The sequence below is a fragment of the Thermobia domestica genome, chromosome 6 (genome assembly GCF_964235325.1).
Source record: "Thermobia domestica chromosome 6, izTheDome1.hap1.1, whole genome shotgun sequence".
Taxonomy (NCBI): Eukaryota; Metazoa; Arthropoda; class Insecta; order Zygentoma; family Lepismatidae; genus Thermobia; species Thermobia domestica.
In genome coordinates, this window is record NC_137459.1 from 38,622,856 (window position 1) to 38,641,526 (window position 18,671).

Sequence of the window (18,671 nt, forward strand, 5' to 3'; positions counted from 1 at the left end):
CAGATTTAAAAAGCTAAGGACGCTAGTGCTTGCAACAAGTGCTCGGAAAATTCCTGCACTTGAACGCACAAAGTATCGCAAGTGAACTTCAACAATAAAATCATTTATTTTACGCTGGAAAATATTTATGTTGTATAGGACACTTCAAAACATTTATTTTATAAAACATGAATTATGTTTATGTTTTAAATTAATATATTTGGTGTTCATATTTGGAGAACGTTACTGAGGCTCCTGGGATGATTCGATCTACATTTGTTCGTTTGTCTGCCTGTACCACAAATACAACATGGTACCACTTTCCGTCTTTTAAGTTTAAATTTTCAGTATACAAGCACGAGACACACTAAATTTCCTGTATAGATTTTGGCGGCATATCTACGTAAAATTTCAAAATGGCGGCCATTTTATCAAATAGCGGGTGTCTACGCTACGAAGCGCAATTTTCAATCTTTTATGTTGAAATTTTCAGAGTAAAAGCAGGAGACACACTAAATTAGTTACATATATTTTGGCGGCGATCAGACGTAAAATTTCAAAATGGCGGCCGTTTTTTTCAAAACAGCAGTGAATGGAAAATTGTTGCAAGTTGTGACAACGATAATCTTGAAATATAAATCACATTTTAACACTTTTACTACAAAGACATTGAAATATTTCGAAAAAAAAAAAAAAAACAATTAAACCCGAAAATACCCTAAAAAACCCATATGAGCCCAGGTGGGTTGGGCTTTTTTAAAAAACGGGGTTTTTCAAACCCTTGGGGGTGGGGTACGGGATAGAATGTGGTATCGTTGGATGTCCCCCTTTGAGACGAACAACTTTCTTTACAACTTTATTTAAATCCGATTTGTAATTTTCCAGATATTCCCAAAAACAGTTTTAAATGCTTCAGCCGATATAAATGTCCATTGTCTGAAAAAAAAAGTAACTTTTTAATCACTGTGAAAAAGAAACTGAAGTTGAATGTCTATATGATTCATGAAGACCCTTTTGAGACATTCTTGCGTACGCGCGTTCGATTCCCGACGGGAGCCTATGTGATTCGGATTCCAGGTCCCGTCTCATAGCCTCGCTGCTGAAAGAGACGTTATACTCAAAATCAACTCCTTTTGAAACGTTCTTAAGTATTAAGACAGTTTATATGTAGCGTTCTTACAGAAGAGATGATGCAAGCTTTAATCTTTGAACTGTTGACAAGCTTTTGGTATCAAGGCAGTTTACATCATGAGTTTAGTTAGCAAGTTCTGCAGTGAATGCAACTCAATCCTCGTAGCACTAATCAATTACTCAGTTATTTAATGTATAATAATATTGATTGATGCTGATCAAAGAATAATACATACAGAAAGTACTTGAATAACATGTAACACAATTTATCACTTACCTTAAGTTTTAGATCAGATTTTTTTTTTAATCCCTTGTCACACTAGGGGTTGCATAAATTGAGGAATCAAAAGTTACTCACTACAGTATTCTTCAAATGCGAGTGGGTGCAGATCATGGTTTAAATACCCAAATAAAATTCCTATCTATATATCGGAAGAGAGCATAAATCAAATTTACGGGATTTATTTTCTCTTTATGTTTATTACTTAATGAAAAGTTGATAGCCGTCTTGCTTGTTGAATATGTGAATGTTCGTAATTTCACTGGCGGTTGGATTGGATCTTCTGAATGGATTCGATGTATTCATTTGCGTGGAAGCAGCTTTTGGTAGCTGGAGTGTGAGAGATAAAACATGCCCTTGCAATACTTTTGATTCAGTTTGTGTATAAGTAGTGGTGTTTGTGAATGGAGTTCTACGTTTGTGTGTAATCCACTGATTGATAACTGGTGGGGCGCGTCTTTGGTTCGAATCTCTGGTGGTGCAGTACCACAGGTTTTGTGTTCCCTTTTTGATAAATCAAGTAATGGGTCGTGATCCTCGTGGATAATTCTGGTGAATTGCGTTTTTCGGTTTTCTTTGAAATTGGTACAATAATTACATCAGTTTAAGAATTATGAAAATTACTGCGCCTATAGTGGTATAATAGAATAGAAAATAGAGAGCTCTCCTGAAAATAGAAAATGGAGAGCGTGTAGTCTAGTTGGAGGAGTATCATTTACTTGAATCTAAAATGTGTAGAAGTTTATTAATTTGTTGATATAAATTGATCTTATGGCTTAACCAATATCACTTTCGAAGTGCTTGTACGAGTACAGTGGCCAGTTAATAGCCAATATTTAATATGGTTTTCCCATGTCCGATCTCTGAAAGGACCATTTATAATCATATCTCGTTTTAATTAACTATTTTTCCTTCCAAAATCACATTCTGTAGTAGTACTACTTCGTTAATGTTTTCACTATTCCATATTGTAAAGAAATAGTTAAGATGCCGTATTTCTTGGGGGTAGATTGTTCTACAGTAACAATACTTTCGATTTGTACAATACTGTAAGAAACCTGAAAATCTGGAATGGGTTATTGAACACCGACTTAGTATTATTCATTCATTTTTACAGTGAGTTCTTATGTATGTATTCACTCACAACTGTCGACACTGTGATATTTGGATGAACTAAAGCAATCACTCTTATATGAAAGGGCTATAACACTGTTGTATCTCGTTATGGTATTGATTTGTCACTGATAAGGTTGATTTATTTTCTGAAAGCTGATATAAAAAAATCAATGATCGGGGAATTGTTAGTACACTAAGACAACATTTTCATTACACTTACACATGATCATTGCTTACAGTTACGGTTGTAATTTATTCTACATGTAATGGTTCTGCTTTTCCAGGTTATGACCGCCGACGGTGGCAAGTCCAAAGGGTTTGGATCTGTTACGTACGAATATTCTGTGTCAGCTGAGAAAGCTGTAGAAGAAATGATTGCTAAGGAACTTAATGAAAAGGTATGAGTTGAATATACAGGATACTGAAATGCTACCGTATTATATGAAATGTGTATAGTAGATATTCAGGGAATCTGTTCTTCATTAACAGTTCTGACATAAATCTGCTTCATTTCCTGTTGTATGTATTTGCAATATACATTGTTAGAGAGGGTAGTTTTGTGTAGATGACACGTAGTCTCAAAATTTGCGCTCAGGTTAGTGGTAGCGTGTTTTCGCAACCATCCGTGTATAATGAAGATCTTGGCATTGTGAAGAGTTCCATATTAACACGACAAAATAACGTATTATTCTTTAAGAATAATTGTAGATAATGTGTCGACAAAATTTCGCAACACGGTTGGTATTATATCATGAAGTTCTTCATTCGACACATAATGAAATTAGGAATTGATAATGGAATCACTTAGAGGTGTTGGGTAGGAATAAGAAGTTAGTGTCTCGTAGTAAGCTCTTCTCGCTTCACCCAGCCAAAAGCCGCAAATTTACGAGGTTGTCTGGGGAAGGGATTGGCCGTCTTTTAATAGTGTCGCGTTTGGTAATGTAATATATTATGTTCAGACTTGGACACACATTTCTCTTTTAACATATTTTACAGATATAAAAAGAATTTTGAAAAGTTCATTTACAGAATAGTCTCTTGTTTAATATATGTTAGGTAATTTCCCGACTACTAACTACGGAATATGCAGGATATCGTTCATATATTAGTTTATGCCTATTGACTTTCTATCCACATACGTCTGGTTTCCGACCTGTGGTCAGATTTTTTTTTTTTCTTTGAGGGGAAGATAAGTAATGAAACTTGCAAGTGGGATAGGGAATAATAAATCAGCGCTAAACAGTTCGAATTTGAGGGAGACTCAGAAATTGTCTAATGCCCTTTACTTTGAAAGTACGGCAGTTTTGGCAAGCTTGAAATTAAGAAAATCGCAGCTAAAATTGGATCCTGCAATTCAGTATTTCAAGAACCTGTTTGCATTATACTCAGACTATCCTGCGTTGGTAATATGCTCAGTTCTATGCAAAATATAGTATGTATTTCGCTGCTAGGGAGGTCTTTGCAAATACTAAAAATAATCAAATATTGTCATTTCTTGATGGCATGTTCAGAATTTTTACATTTTCATTCATGCTAAATACGTTACATTTCCGAAAGATAAAATAGAAAGGGATGATTAGGTTACTAGAAGTACTAAGAAAAGCAGCCAAACTCATCGCTTACTACAGTGTTATGACACCTTGTATTGCATTTCAATTGACTAAACTCTTCGAATATTCGGACGTTAGCCTTATAGTGATGGCATCATAGTCCCGCTGCTGACGTCCCCATCAAATATCCAATAATTTCGATTATTTTCTATGGTTTGTGTGTATTGTTCTGTGGATACTTTGAAGGAACCATTTTCTGCCTTAAATGACAATCTTAATATAGGGTTTTCCAATTGATTGTCAGAGTTAGGGTTCCAAACAAGCACTGTATTTCTTATAATGAAGGTACATAGATATAAAGTCATGTGAAATGTCAGAACATCAAGTTTGATTGTGAACTAGTACAATTCTTTTCCGGAAGAGTCCTTCCTCCCTCTCATATACGTCCTAGCATGTCTTGTGTGACGACTTGGATGGCATTGTAGGGGGGCGTGGTGGCTCAGTGGTAGAGCGTTCGTCTCCGGTGCTTGGGGTCCCTGGTTTGATCCTAGCTCGCGCCGTGTGGACTTTATGGTGGACAAACACCGTGCTCGTGGGTTTCCTCGGGGTTCTCCCATTTCCTCCCACTTCCTTCATCCCACCATTTCATTCATTTCTCATAATCACCGTCTCCTTTAGCCTAACCGGCATAACCGTGGGACGTAAAACTCAAAGATTTCATTTTAATTTCATTTTGGATGGCATTGCGTATGTGCACATTTAGTTTGTCAGTTGTATGTTTTAATGGAGAATACTAAATTCCACTTTTAATGTAACCCGGGAAGAAAATTTCTCAGCAAAAGGTGTGAGGGACGTGGCGTCAATAACAGAAGTTTATCATCACTATTTCCGCATCCAATCCAGCAATGTGGTAGTTTCCTCTACAAGAATGTCACCTCGCTGTGGAAATGTGGGGCTCCATCCATTCGATCAACATACCAACGACAAGGAATCTTGTGACAATTTCCTCCATGAAATGAGAGGGACTGAACTACATTTAAGTTCATGTGGATTTTTCGTTCCCCAAAAGCATATGTTGTGCGTGTGTTTATTTTTCCACTTAACATTTCCTCGTGTGTAAAACCCAGGTTCACCGAAAAGTTGTCAACTTCAGCCATGGGCACCTTCCCATGCACGACGGTCGTCGAGTGTTAGCAAGAGTAAGATTTATTCGGAATGGTTTCATGGATGGAGTAGAATACGCTATTACGTCGTGGGTGGGAATTTGAACTTCCTGGGTCCAGCAGGATCTGATTTCTTGAAACTTCGGAAATAGAGTTCACTAACTTCCTCCATCACATTTTCAGACACTGATGGTCTATTATTGCTTTTGCCCTTGCAAATACAGCCGCTTTACTTGAACTGTGCGTACCACCTTCTAATGGAATTGTCAGACAATGCATCTTAGTCCTTACGCATACGAAAATGTATGATATTCAAGGACGCAAAAAGCCTTTTTACTAACAGCATCAGCCATATTGTAGGATTTTATAACTACTGCGTGGTAGCAGAATCTGGAGGTATAGGTATCGAAATTAATGACAGCTCAGTAATGGCGCAGTCCGCAGGAAAAAAACCTGCAACATGAGCATGTAAATTTATTGTGAAACGACGAAGTCTTTTGCTCCAAAATAAGTGTGCAAGGGAGGACGCCGAAGTTTCTCCTGGCATGATTTGTGCCACTTAGACGTTATGTTGATTCCTTGGGCTGTTAGGCGTAGTTTCACAATAAACTTACATGCTCATGTTGCAGATTTTTTGCTGCAGACTGTACACTTACATGCATTGCCGTTAACTGTATCAATCACCTAGATGTAATGCAACAATGACGAAACCGCGATAATCATTTTGAAAACCCTGTATATGAATCATATTTCGATTAGAGCAAATAATCCATACGTAGTGTAGATTACACTAAACATTAGCTACTGCCTCTTGTAATTACTGTTAAATTTTATTTCGTTTTTCTGTAGATCCTGTATGTTGAAAGAGCCCAGAAGAAAGCTGAACGCCAACAAGAATTCAAACGGAAATTGGAGCAATTGAAAATGGGACGTATGAACTGTAACCAAGGTGTTTACATATACGTGAAGAATTTGGACGACACTATTGATGATGAGCGTCTACGAAAAGAGTTTGCACCATTTGGCACTATTACCAGTGCAAAGGTGTTGCTTGAACAGGGCCGAAGCAAGGGCTTTGGTTTCGTTTGTTTTTCATCTTCTGAGGAAGCCACGAAGGCAGCGACTGAGATGAATGGGCGGATTGTTGGAAGCAAGCCGTTGTATGTAACATTAGCTCAGCGCAAGGAGGATCGGAAGACTCACCCCGCGCAGCGCATGGCCAACATACGTATGCAACAAATGGGACAGGTAAGTTGTAGTATTTAGGCAAGTTTTTCGTGACTTAATTGTTGCTTGGTAAGAGACAATGGGTTTTTCTCTAGTGAAAGAAAACCTCTTCGACGCTGTTCATATACATGAACATGCATAGTTATTAAATTATGTAAGATTAGAGTTCGCTGACCACTAGTTCACCCATTGATTACACATGAATTAAATTTTAATTACATATAAATTACTGTCATTAATTTTGCAAACTATCACGAGTGTCAAGTTATTTACTCAATTCCTAGTAATTTATTAGTTTGGAGGGGCGGATTGCCCCTCTTAGGATTTCGCACCCTGGCGTAATCAAGGGTAAACAACTTGATTGGTAAGTTTGCATGATTGTTAAAAGGGTATGTAGGGGATACATTTTGCATATCACCAACACGAACTTCTGTGAATTAGCATATCCTAGATTCGTTATTTTAATTTCTTAGATTCCCTTACGTACTACTACGAATATTTTTTTAGTTTTCTTAGTTTACGCTTCAAAAGAACATTAAAAATAAATAACAATTTAGCCCATTTTCAGCCATCCAATGAATGTCCGAAATATTCTCGTTAATTAGTAGTAACAATGCATGACTTGTATTCTTTTATGCAGTTATTTGAAGTAACTGATTGTGCAGTCTTTTTATTGGCCTCACTCTCACTTTATTAAAAATACATATTTTCGGAACCGCAAATAGGAAGATTTAAAATAAAGATCATAGCTAGCTATAAAGGTTAGTTTTATTGAAATACATCCGCACATATAAGAACAGATTTTTCAGAGATGTTTCCAAATGCAGGTTTCATACAGAGTCCAGTGCAGCGAGTTGAAAATAGTTTTCTATACTTTGTTCAGGTATTGAGCTGGTGTTCTATTTATAGGAAGGAAATTTCTGCGTACTACTGCTGTTGTCACTTCGAGCGAAAATCATGAATCGTTACATGTAACATTATCATGGGGACATGGTGGCTCAGTGGTAGAGCGCTTACCTCTGGTGCAGGGGTCCCTGGTTTGATCCCAGGCCAGTAAGTTTGTGCTGGACAATATCCTATCCATGAGGTTTCTCTGGGTACTCCCGTTTCCTTCCTGCTTCTCATTCCACCAATTCTATCATTCACTTGCTTCAATCATAATCTCTCTTAGCCTAAAGGGCATAATCGTGGGACGTTAAACTGAAAGATTTTATTTGTAACGTTATCATAGTGCAGTCTGCGAACGCTTTTAATATTCAGTCCCATCATACTAAATAAATGTTCAGGTTTCTAAATCATTACATTAGCGAGAAATAAATGAAGCCAGTTACGTTTTAATTCCAACTCTCAGTAACTAAAAAGTGTTTTAAAATTTAAATACAATGTGGCTGAACCGGGTGTCACTCAAATATGCAGTCAGTCTTGGGGGCGGTGTTCGAGTAACTACACGAATTACGTGTCAACAATAATAGTTGTTCATGTGGTCAATGGGTTGTCCAAACGAAGTTACATGTCATGTAGTCCATTGGGTTAGTCGAACATATACTTCAGTTCTAATCGGGAGATGGATTGGTAGCATAGTGATTAATTCAGTGATAGTGTTACCCAGATCCATGTTCAGTCCTTGCTTGTCCCATATTTTATAGCTTCTTGAGCTTCAGTAATAGTTTATTGTCTTTTTTAATTATTTGTTGGGTTGGAGGTAATGACTTTCAGCTCAGGCTATTTGAGACGTGAGCTCTGAACCACTTGCGCTCGCACCAGGAATCGAATCGGAGTCTCCCGCGTTAACGGCGCGTACACTAACCATGCAACCACGAGAGGAGTATATTGTGAATTTCGAGAATTCACAAAATACTAATGGATGTTTTAATTAAATTAGCTTTATGGATTTCAAAGTTGACTGAATATTCTTCAGAATTTTATATATATTTCTAGACAAAATATTTTTATACATTTCCTTGATGTTTTAAAATTTGAAACAAAACCGCGATCGTTAGAAAATAATAGAAGTATCGTGTCTTTAAGATTTTCCTGCACTGTCATTAACAATAAGCAGAGAGAACTGTTTACACCGTTAAATGAGCTTTAAATTTAGTTTTGAACAATATGCAAAGTCCTTGAAATATTCCGAATGTTTAAGCAGTGATTTATTTTTTTCTTTCAGATACTCCAACCTGGAAAGGCAGGTTGTTTTGTGCCAACAATGTCAACACCCCAAAGATGCAATGGTCCTGTCCAGATGGCACAAGTCAGAGCGACTCCGCGCTGCCAGGCTCAGCCTCAAATTCGTCCGTCAGCTCAGTCATCTGCTGCCGCTGGTAAGTTACTGTAAATGTTTTTTTTTTTTTTTTTTTTTTTTTTTTTGCTTGGAGAGAGAGAGAGAACATCTTTGATTTTAATTATGTAATAGTACATAATAAAGAATCTTGACTTAATTCTACCTACATCGTCAGTCAGTAGATAGAACGTAAAGTTAATTTTAATAATTAATCTAACGTATGTAATAGTTTTAATTTTTGAGTATGAAGTGCCATAGTGTCGCCAGAAATATCAGTTTTGGCGGTTCACTGTTCTCATATTACAGTGAGTTGCATAAAAGGTCTTTTCACCTAGTGTCGCATCTTATTAAATTGAATCGTGCAATACTACGTTTTCAGTTTTCGGAATATCAGATGGTGAATTGCGAAGGAATGTTAAAAGATTTTATGACGCACAGCGGGCCATTAAGTCGAGATTTATAAGACTTAAAAAAAAAAAGTATTTAATAAGTTCAAATCATTTTTTTGATGCCCTTGAGCTTTATATATATAGATCTCTCAGTAGTTGCAGATGTCAATCGGGCAGTACGTCTGACTTTTGAGACAGTCAAAAACTGGTGTAAATATTGCATGGAAATAAACTAGTTGTCCAGAAATAACTTCCCGTAAGGGTAAACTCATTAGGATTACAACCAAACGAAGTAAACATTTAACCGCTTTGGAAGAGCAGTTTCATATCTGTATCAGTTACGATGGTGGTCCGAAGTATGCATAGTTTTGAAACCACTCCTTCAAGCAGAAAACGTTGCAAAATCGTACTTTGTCAAGAAGAGAAAAACTGGGCCGATGAATAACGGAAAAGAGTATTCTGGGCTGACGAATCTACTAGTTTTCTAACACCAAATATTTGTGCATTGCCTTACATGTTCCTCCTGGGCTGGACGTAGCTTAGCTGGTCACTAACAGATGGCGTTGCAGCGACTCAAGCCCATGAATGATTATCACGTCAGTGATCGTTATATTATCGAAGCATGTTATTTACTAGACAGGTAAATAGTTTATTTTCATATCTGAAGCACTTTCATATATTAAAAGTTACATAGGGGAATGGATGTGCCACGAAACTATCAAATGTTCCAAGAATTAAACTCCAAACCCCTCCGAATATGCTAGTGTCCCATTTATCCGAATTTGATGGGACCGATTGAAGGAAAATTTGTTTAAGCCGGAATAAAGATTTTTTAAATATATATATATACATCAGGGTGTCTAGCAGTCAGGAAAATCGGGAAAGTCGGGAATTTGTCTTAAATTAAAAAAAAATGGTAGGGAAATCGGGGATTTGTCGGGTAATTTGAATTTATGTTTTTGACAATTATTGTGCTTATTCGCTTGAGGTGAACACTTTGTGTCACAGTATTTAAATTTGAAAACTGCAATAGAAATGTGATAATACACAATATCACATTCGCCAGTCGTTTGTTTAGAACGCAACTCGCCAGTCATTTGTTTATAGTACACATTTGATTAAAAATGATTATGTCTATGATGTAGGAGGCTGGTAAGTTTGTTTTATTAAACATAATTTCCATTCTGTCTATAATAATCTTAGAATTTCGAGTTTTTTTTAGAAGAAAAAGAAGAATAAAAATATACTGTAGAAAATCGGGCAGTTAACTGTCAGTTGGAAAATTTCCAAACGGTAGCAAATGAAATCGCGAGGAAACAGTCCTTGTGCGAGAGGGAGCGAATGGGAATTCATGAAAATTGAGGAATAATATTTTAGAATCTTCGAAACATTTTGTGTACCGCGTTAAAGTTAGCGGGAAGAACAGTCATAATTGAAGGTGAAATTGAAAACGTCCGAAGTGTATCGGTGGATTTGGCGTTTTCTGTATCAACATACTAAGGTAAAACAAGGACTTTGTTTTGAAAATTCAATACCAATTTTACATCAGTAAAATATAGCGATTTTAATGACCTCTCGGAATTTTAATATTATTTAGGAGCGATATTTGTAATTTTGTGGGTTTTGAAAATATTAACAATGGCTTGCTAATTTTCGAAATAGGCCTTTCTTCGACTCCATAATGTCCGACAACACAAAAGTCAGTTTCATTATAATAGTTTTTATATGACAATTCATTATTGTACAAGTAATAATTGCAGCTTTTTACGCATTGCCAGCAGCAGAATGAAATTCGAAAATAAACATCTAATGTAAGGAAACGAAGAGTTACAGAATACAGGCCGATAAAGCTAACGGTACAATTCCCCATTTTGATTACATCATGCCGTCAACTAATTTTCAAGAAAAATGAAAAGATAAATTTTCCTAAATAAAAGAAGGGAAGACAAAATTAGCTGCAGAATGTGTGTGGTGTAATACTTCATTTTCATTTGGCACCATGGGACGTACTGCTCTTACTAGCCATTCAAAGAGCAAGAAGCATCAAAACCTTGCAGTAACTCGACAGAAGACTTTCGCAATGACATATCATTTCCCAACAAAACCTAAAGAACGTTCAGTTGTTTCTGCGTCACCATCACATGTTGACGTACCTGGCACCAGCAGTGATCCTCTTCCATGTTCATCAAGTGAAACACACACTCCCACTAGTACTTTGACCCTGGACAAATTTAAACTGAAGGATAGTGTTACACAGGCAGAGATTTTGTGGTGTATAAATGCGGTGATGAATCAGAATTCTTTACACAGTACTGAAAATAGTGTTGTTCTTTTCATTTCTTTTCACTAGGGTGTTTCCAGACAGTGCAATTGCTAGTGAGATGAAATTGCACAAGGACAAAGTGTCATACATCATCGTGTATGAATTGTGTCCATATTTTCAACATGAACTTAAATCCTTGTTGCAAGAATGCAAACATTATGTCATTGGATTTGATGAAAGTTTAAATCCTGTTGTATGGAGCACTTAAATGGATGTGAGTGTACGCTTCTGGGACGACAGCAACAACAGAGTCAGAACACGGTATTTGAATTCTGTTTTTATGGATTATAGTGCAGCTACAGACCTACTACATGGTTTGCAGAATATTTTGCAATCGCTTGAGCCATCTGAGATTCTGCAAATTTCAATGGATGGGCCAAGCGTAAACTTGGCACTTGTAAGGCTAATTAAAGAGGAACGTTGTGCCACCTTTGGTACAGATGCTCCACGGCTTCTTGAACTCGGCTTAAACTGGGATTTGATTTGTTTTGTTAGAGCCTTGTATAACTTGTTCGAAATGGTAACAGCAAGGCGTGCTCAGTATTCTGAAATAATAGGTTCGTTATTATTTCCTCTTCCATTTTGCCACATTCGGTGTGTAGAAAATGCTAAAGTAGAAAAGCGAAGCCAAGAAATATTATCGGATGTGAGAAAATATGTTGAGACTATTTAGGGAACAGACAAAGAACCCAACTGTAACAGTTTCAGAATAGTAGCTGGAAGTTTGAACGATAAGTTGCTCCTTCCGAAATTAGCGTTTTTTCAATCCCTTGCTGAGGACTGTAAGCATTTCCTGACCGAATATAAGACACTCCTATGATTCCATTTTTACATGGCAGTCTCCCTCAGTTATTAAAAATATAGATGTCGCGCTTCGTTAAAAAAGAGACGATGGACAGGAAGAGTATCAATGAGATTGATGTTATGGAGAAAAATGAAAACATCTTTGTTAACTTAGTACGTATTAAGGAAATTGACCTTGGGTATGCAACTAGATCAGCACTGAGGAAATGTATAGGGGTTAGTGAAAAGGAAATGCTGTGGTTTCATAAACAAGTTCGTGGATGCTATCAGCACTTTGTTTCCAAGCTGCAGCAAAGGTCTCCGCTAAAATATTCCCTTACAAAAGCACTGACGTTTCTTAATCCCTTCACCGTTGTTCATTTATAGGAAGGAGCTGTTGAACAAATGAGAGCAACATTTGAAATTTTAGTGCAGAGTAATATTGTCTCAGCGTCCGATGCAGAAAAGGCAGGCAGAGAATACATGGCTCTAGTTATAGACAAGAATATACAGACGAGCAACTCCCTATATGCGCTATTGAAATTAGTTTGTGTTGTCTGCACGGCGAAAGGGCCAATTAACGTTTGGTGGAAAATGATGTTTCGTCGTAAGTTGAATGGCACTGCCATCGGTTTTCGAACGTGACGTCATGGGTTGTACTTGAACCAGCGCATTCTTTCAGTCTGCTTCGCATGTCAGTGTGAAGTGCAGTGTAAGGCGATCAGATTAGCAATTACTCGTAGTAAATAACTGTCATAATTTTTCGGTACCTTGTTATAAAAGCATCTTCTTGTGTTGTTCCTAGATTGCTTTGTTGAAATTTTCGTACATACTTATCGAACATTATGTTAAAATAATTTATACAACTAGCGGTCAAACACAAAACAAATGGAAAAGCACACCACGTTTTCACCCACTATGTGCCACTAGAGACGGTTATTTTCGAACTTTCCACGCTGCTGAAGACAGATCAAATGGTTAGTTTCGTCGTCGTATCTTAGAGGCGCTAGAGTTCACCTTGTTTCCAGTTTTTCGCGGAGTTTGCTGTCTGTATATTCTTGTCGGTGGCTCTAGTAGTTTAGATACATGTGCGAGAGAAAATTGAGTCTTACAAAAGAGGTGAATACAGACTTGATGACTTTGGATGAGTGATTACTTATCACCAAATGATGTATATTTCTGCAAGATAGTAAAGATGTGCCTAATTCTTTCCCATGGTAATGCAGCCTTAGATTTTTTTTTTTTCGTAAACAAGGAAATAATAGAAAACTTGTCAGAGAATTCTTTAGTGGCGCAGTGTGTAGTGTATAATGCTGTCAATGTAGCTAGTGGCGTGGAAGCCTATCACCATCCTCTTAGGTGTTGATTAACATCGATATCATCTCTCTGTAACTTACGGTTCCCAACATATGGCTCGTTAAATCTCCAGAAATCGGCCATTTTTTGGCCAATATTTCGGCAACTGTACGAGTTACACAAAAAATTCCACCACTTTCTCAGATGGTTTTTGATACTCTATCGAATGGTGGGCTTCAAATTGAAAAAATCGGAAATAACAGAGACACACACACACACACACAGACATATAGAATTCAGTAACGAACTTTTTAAGTTCGTTGATTAATAATCTTTTCCAACAAAATAAAAAAAAAATGTCAAATATCAAAGTTTAACTTTCAAAGTTAAGTTTCCATGCAATCTTTCCACTTTCTACCCTTAAGAGTCAAGAGCAGGAATGAATTGAATTACTGACGTTGATCGCAATATGCTACAAAAGGTTTGGCAGGAAATAGACTATCGGCTTGGTGTGTGCTGTGTTACGCGAAGTGGTCACATAAAACACTTATGATATGTTTGAAGAAAACTTTGACAGTTTACCTTTCTCGCAATAACTGATGTTAGATCTTGCAGAATAAATTTCTGAAATCGGGCCCATCATTTTGACTTGCCCTGTATTGTCTTGCTAGTGTCATAGTGAGAACTTTAATTAGAGTATCCTTTACGCCTCTTTCAGACTATGTGGCGTTTTCCGTGTGCCGCATCTGGCACGGCGTCGTGATTATTTGATTACCATTAGTATATATGAGGCTTCTCAGATTATCCGGTCACGGCGTTTCGCCATGTGCGGCCGCCGTAAATATCACAGCACCCTTCAAGACGCGGCGTGGCGCGGCGGCGTCGTACACGACATGTTGATTACTATTGTTGCTTATGGTTCTCTTCAGACTAGACGGCGCGCGCCTGACAAAATTCTGTTTGTTAGTTCATTGAAAGGTGCTAGAAGGAGTTACTTTTGGCTGTCTTAAGAAATTGATTTCATGGAAGATACAGAAACATTACTTAGTTTATTGGAAGAAAGGCCCATACTGTGGGACAAATCTTTCGATTCATACAAGTCCAAAAACGAAACAACAGCTAGTTGGAGGGAGGTTTACAACAGATTGAATTCCAATTTATTTTCTGTAACAATTCATCAAAGTTTGCTATTGACATACGAAAATAATTAAAAAAAAAAAAAAAAAAAATCTTTAGTCACTTCGTAAGTCACTAAATAATAGCACAAATGCACCAGCTACACAGGTCTTTGAATATTCAAGAAACAAACCCATTTCCTTCCTCTATGCCTTCGTCTTTTAGATTTTAAGTAGAACCAGTACAAATATAATAACTTATCTCGATCATCCATACTGTCTCTATCGTAAAAATGACAAATCAGTTTGGCCGGCAAAAAAAGCTGCCGTGATGTTCTCGACAAAAACCGTATATTTTACGGCAGGACTTTTGTACCCACGGCGCGGCACCGTTTGCGGCATGGCTTGTAGTGTGAAAGAGGCCTTAGTATCAGTTTCATCTTATTAAATAGCGTAGTTATCGTACAGGATCATTTTGTTCTCGAAAATTACACATGAGAATTTAAGCTCACACAAAACGTTTTGTTTAGCTGAATGAGATCTAGAAATAAGTATCTTGGGACAATTTGTTGTTCCAGTAAACGCTAATAACATTGTGGAGAATTGTGTGTGTGTGTGTGGTGTGTATTTGTATCACTATTTCTATTATAAGTGATAAGAAAAAAGATGTTTTGTGGTCCCCAATATTATGTAATACATAATCAAGTAAAATATTAACAATACATAATACTAAAAGAAAAGATTAACACATTAACCACAAGTAAAGAAAAAAAAGAGCATAACGAAATACTGTATTCTATAGTTAAATTCAATGATCGTTTTGTGTGAAGCTCTATGTAGTGCTTAACGTAAATCATTATTATCCAACATAATACTGCCACCTGTCCGTTTTCTTTCTGATACATGGTTAAGGTTCCATTGTGTTTTCTCCCCCCCCCCTTTTTTTTTTTTAAATATAATTTTCACGTGTTGTTCTTACAGGTCCGTTGTTGAATGAGAGCGTGTCGAACGTCAGTCTTATTGAATCAGGAACAAAGGAAACATCGTATAATCACCGTGAAGGTAAAGGCTTGGTCTCGAAACTCGCTTCTAACGGCATGAGTAATAGAACGAGAGAGGGTGCAAAGCAGAATCAAAATTTGTCAGCAAATGAAGTGCAGTACAAAATTCCAACTGTGCTCATAAATGTCACGTAAGTAGGAACTTTACTGTTATTTTCTTATTGCATATTGTTATTACGTACATGAAGGTCTCCTCCCTAGACAAGTAGTTAGAGTGTGTGTCTTTGGTGTACGGGATTCCGGGTTCGATTCCCGTGAGAGAGCATTGAATACACTTTGCACTTACTCTCAGATCTCACTTTGCACTGCAGGTCTCCTCCTATATTGCCTTGCTATTGACAAAGGATTCAAACTCAAATCAATGAAATACACCATTGTATATTTTTTTGTTATCAATGTTTGATCTTAGGAGGAGATTATCTAGAGATTTGCCCATTTTTAAGTTTCGAAATGATAGAAAAATGAAACAACTTTATTTTTTTCCAATCCAGAATAAAATCTAATTTGAAACAAATGATCAGTGGCTTCAATACATTGTTTAACACTGCGTTATTTAACCACCCGTGCAATGACATAATTACTGACGGGGTCAAAATAGCAACTATAAGCTATGTTGAAAATGAAAAGTAAAAAAGATGCGGTTCCACAGAGATCAACTCTATGTCTAACTTCCAAGGTGTATTCACGATAAATAACTAAACGATGCATTGGAGTTCAAAAAAATATTCCATTGGTACTGGAATAGCTTGGCCATATTAATATTGACCTAATTAACCCCTTAGATACACATTTCATGTACTCAAATTTTCAAAGTATTGTGCTTATAGTTTCCAGTACTATTGAAATAATTCCTTAACTTCTTGCAGTATTAACTTATATGATTGAGCTTTTGTTGTTTGCTTGCAAACTGTCTCAATTCATCACCCTAAACTTCGTCGAATATACATTAATTTTCAGACCGATTTCCATAAACGTCGCCAGCAAAATATATTCACGTTTCTTGCACTGACCGTATATAATTTCCTATCAAGAAACAAAAGAATATGATTTAACGAAGGGGGGGGGGGGGGGTCAGCAGCAAGGCTATTTGCCTTCGTCACGATAAGACGAATAGCTGACGTTTCCTGTCAAGTCGGCGTGGTTCGGATACACGAGAAACTGGTTAAAACCACTCAATCATTTGTCGTTTTTACTGTTCTAATCACGTATTCTAAAACAAAGTAAAAATAACGAAATACTCTATTTTAGACTTGACGAGTCCTAAACGATTCATATAATTTTCTTTCTATTGGCACTTTACTGCTTGTTTTAGTAAGACACAACTTCCTCTATCAATCTTATAGTCTTCTTGGAAATGCCGAAGTTTTCCTTGGAATAGTAGAACCTATGTCTCTTAACTCGGTCATAGATCTTCAAACCTATAAATACTAGCGAACTACCATTATATATGATTTTGTATTATTTCTTTGTATATCTTAGTGTACCCAGTTTTTATGTAATGTATATTTGGTGTAAAATTTGAGTTGAGTTGTTGAGTTGATTTTGAATTTAAAGTCAATTTCAGCAGAAAGGCTATATGAGACGTGGACCTACTGATTAACGTGGAATCCAAACTACATGAAGACCCTCCGGGAATCAAACTCGGGTCTCCCACGCCAAAGGCGCGTACGCTAACCGCTTAGCCACGAAGGAGCTCAATGTAAAATTTGAATTGTCCTTATATATTTTACTTCATTATTATCTGTCAAATTCTCTCACTAGTCTGAAATGGCATAACACATTTATCTGAAAGTTATTTGTTGTCATGTTTTCTTTGACATTATTATTATTTTAATTTTATATGCTTATTTTATATGGATGCTACTTCTATATTTATTATTAATATTTCATTTAACAGGAAGGCAAAAATACCTAGAAGCCGACTTGTCCAGGATATTGCTTGGGATGAAGTTGTCCGTCTCTCAAAGATTAACCCTAAAAATGATACTACAAAGCAAATTACATTTGCAGTATTAGTGATGAAATTGCCGACGAGGACTTCACAGTTGGTAAGCTATTACAGTTATTTATTTGCAAATTTTCAAATGTGTTTGATCTTATTTAGGTTGTAAAGACCTCTTTCTTACTTTTTTTAAAATTTATAACTATTTTCTTCTTTCTGTTGGGGTCTCGGCATAAAATGCAAAATGGTGATATGAAATCAAGAATATCCGAGAAGTGATGCATCACAGAAAATAATGTGTATGGAATAATGAGTTCTAGCTCTCACACGATTAAACTTGTTATCTATATATATAAAAGAGAACGCACAAATCCTTTGTTCCCTCATCACGCTAATACGGCTGAACCAATTTCTTTTATTTTTGGGGGGTTATTAGGATTTGGACCCTAGATGGTTTTTATCATATCACTTTAATTTTTAATTACCAGTGTCTTGAGATAATTGACCATTCAAGTGTCCATAACGTACAAATCCTTTGTTAGTTCATCATAGGTAAAAATAAACGTATTTATATGCAACCCGCATGACCGTGTCACTCGGCGGGTTAACATAAATGACAGGCGATATAATGTTAACATTTACTGCAATCTACTATGGTTTTTATCATATCACTTGAAAGCGAAAACTTCCGGGATGACCGCAGCGAAGCGGGGCGGGTTAACATAAATGACAGGCGATATAATGTTAAGATTTACTGCAATCTTCTATGGTTTTTATCATATCACTTGAAAGCGAAAAAGTAAAAATTATCTAAGTAACAAAGTTTATTGCGTTCCGGGGTGACCGCAGCGAAGCGGGGTGAACGCTGCTAGTCTTATATATAAAAGAGAACGCACAAATCCTTTGTTCCCTCATCACGCTAATACGGCTGAACCAATTTCTTTTATTTTTGGGGGGTTATTAGGATTTGGACCCTAGATGGTTTTTATCATATCACTTTAATTTTTAATTACCAGTGTCTTGAGATAATTGACC

The 18,671-nt window shown here is 36.7% G+C and overlaps 1 protein-coding gene across 1 annotated transcript in view; it reads left to right on the plus strand.

The window, feature by feature from the left end:
* LOC145687949 (uncharacterized) overlaps window positions 1-18,671 on the plus strand; it is a 137,956-nt gene that overhangs the window by 36,245 nt on the left and 83,040 nt on the right. The window contains exons 6-10 of the mRNA XM_081761542.1: window positions 2,791-2,904; window positions 6,069-6,467; window positions 8,614-8,767; window positions 15,615-15,825; window positions 17,592-17,742. Of these exons, the coding sequence (XP_081617668.1) occupies window positions 2,791-2,904; window positions 6,069-6,467; window positions 8,614-8,767; window positions 15,615-15,825; window positions 17,592-17,742 (1,029 nt within the window). The remainder of the gene's footprint in view (window positions 1-2,790; window positions 2,905-6,068; window positions 6,468-8,613; window positions 8,768-15,614; window positions 15,826-17,591; window positions 17,743-18,671) is intronic.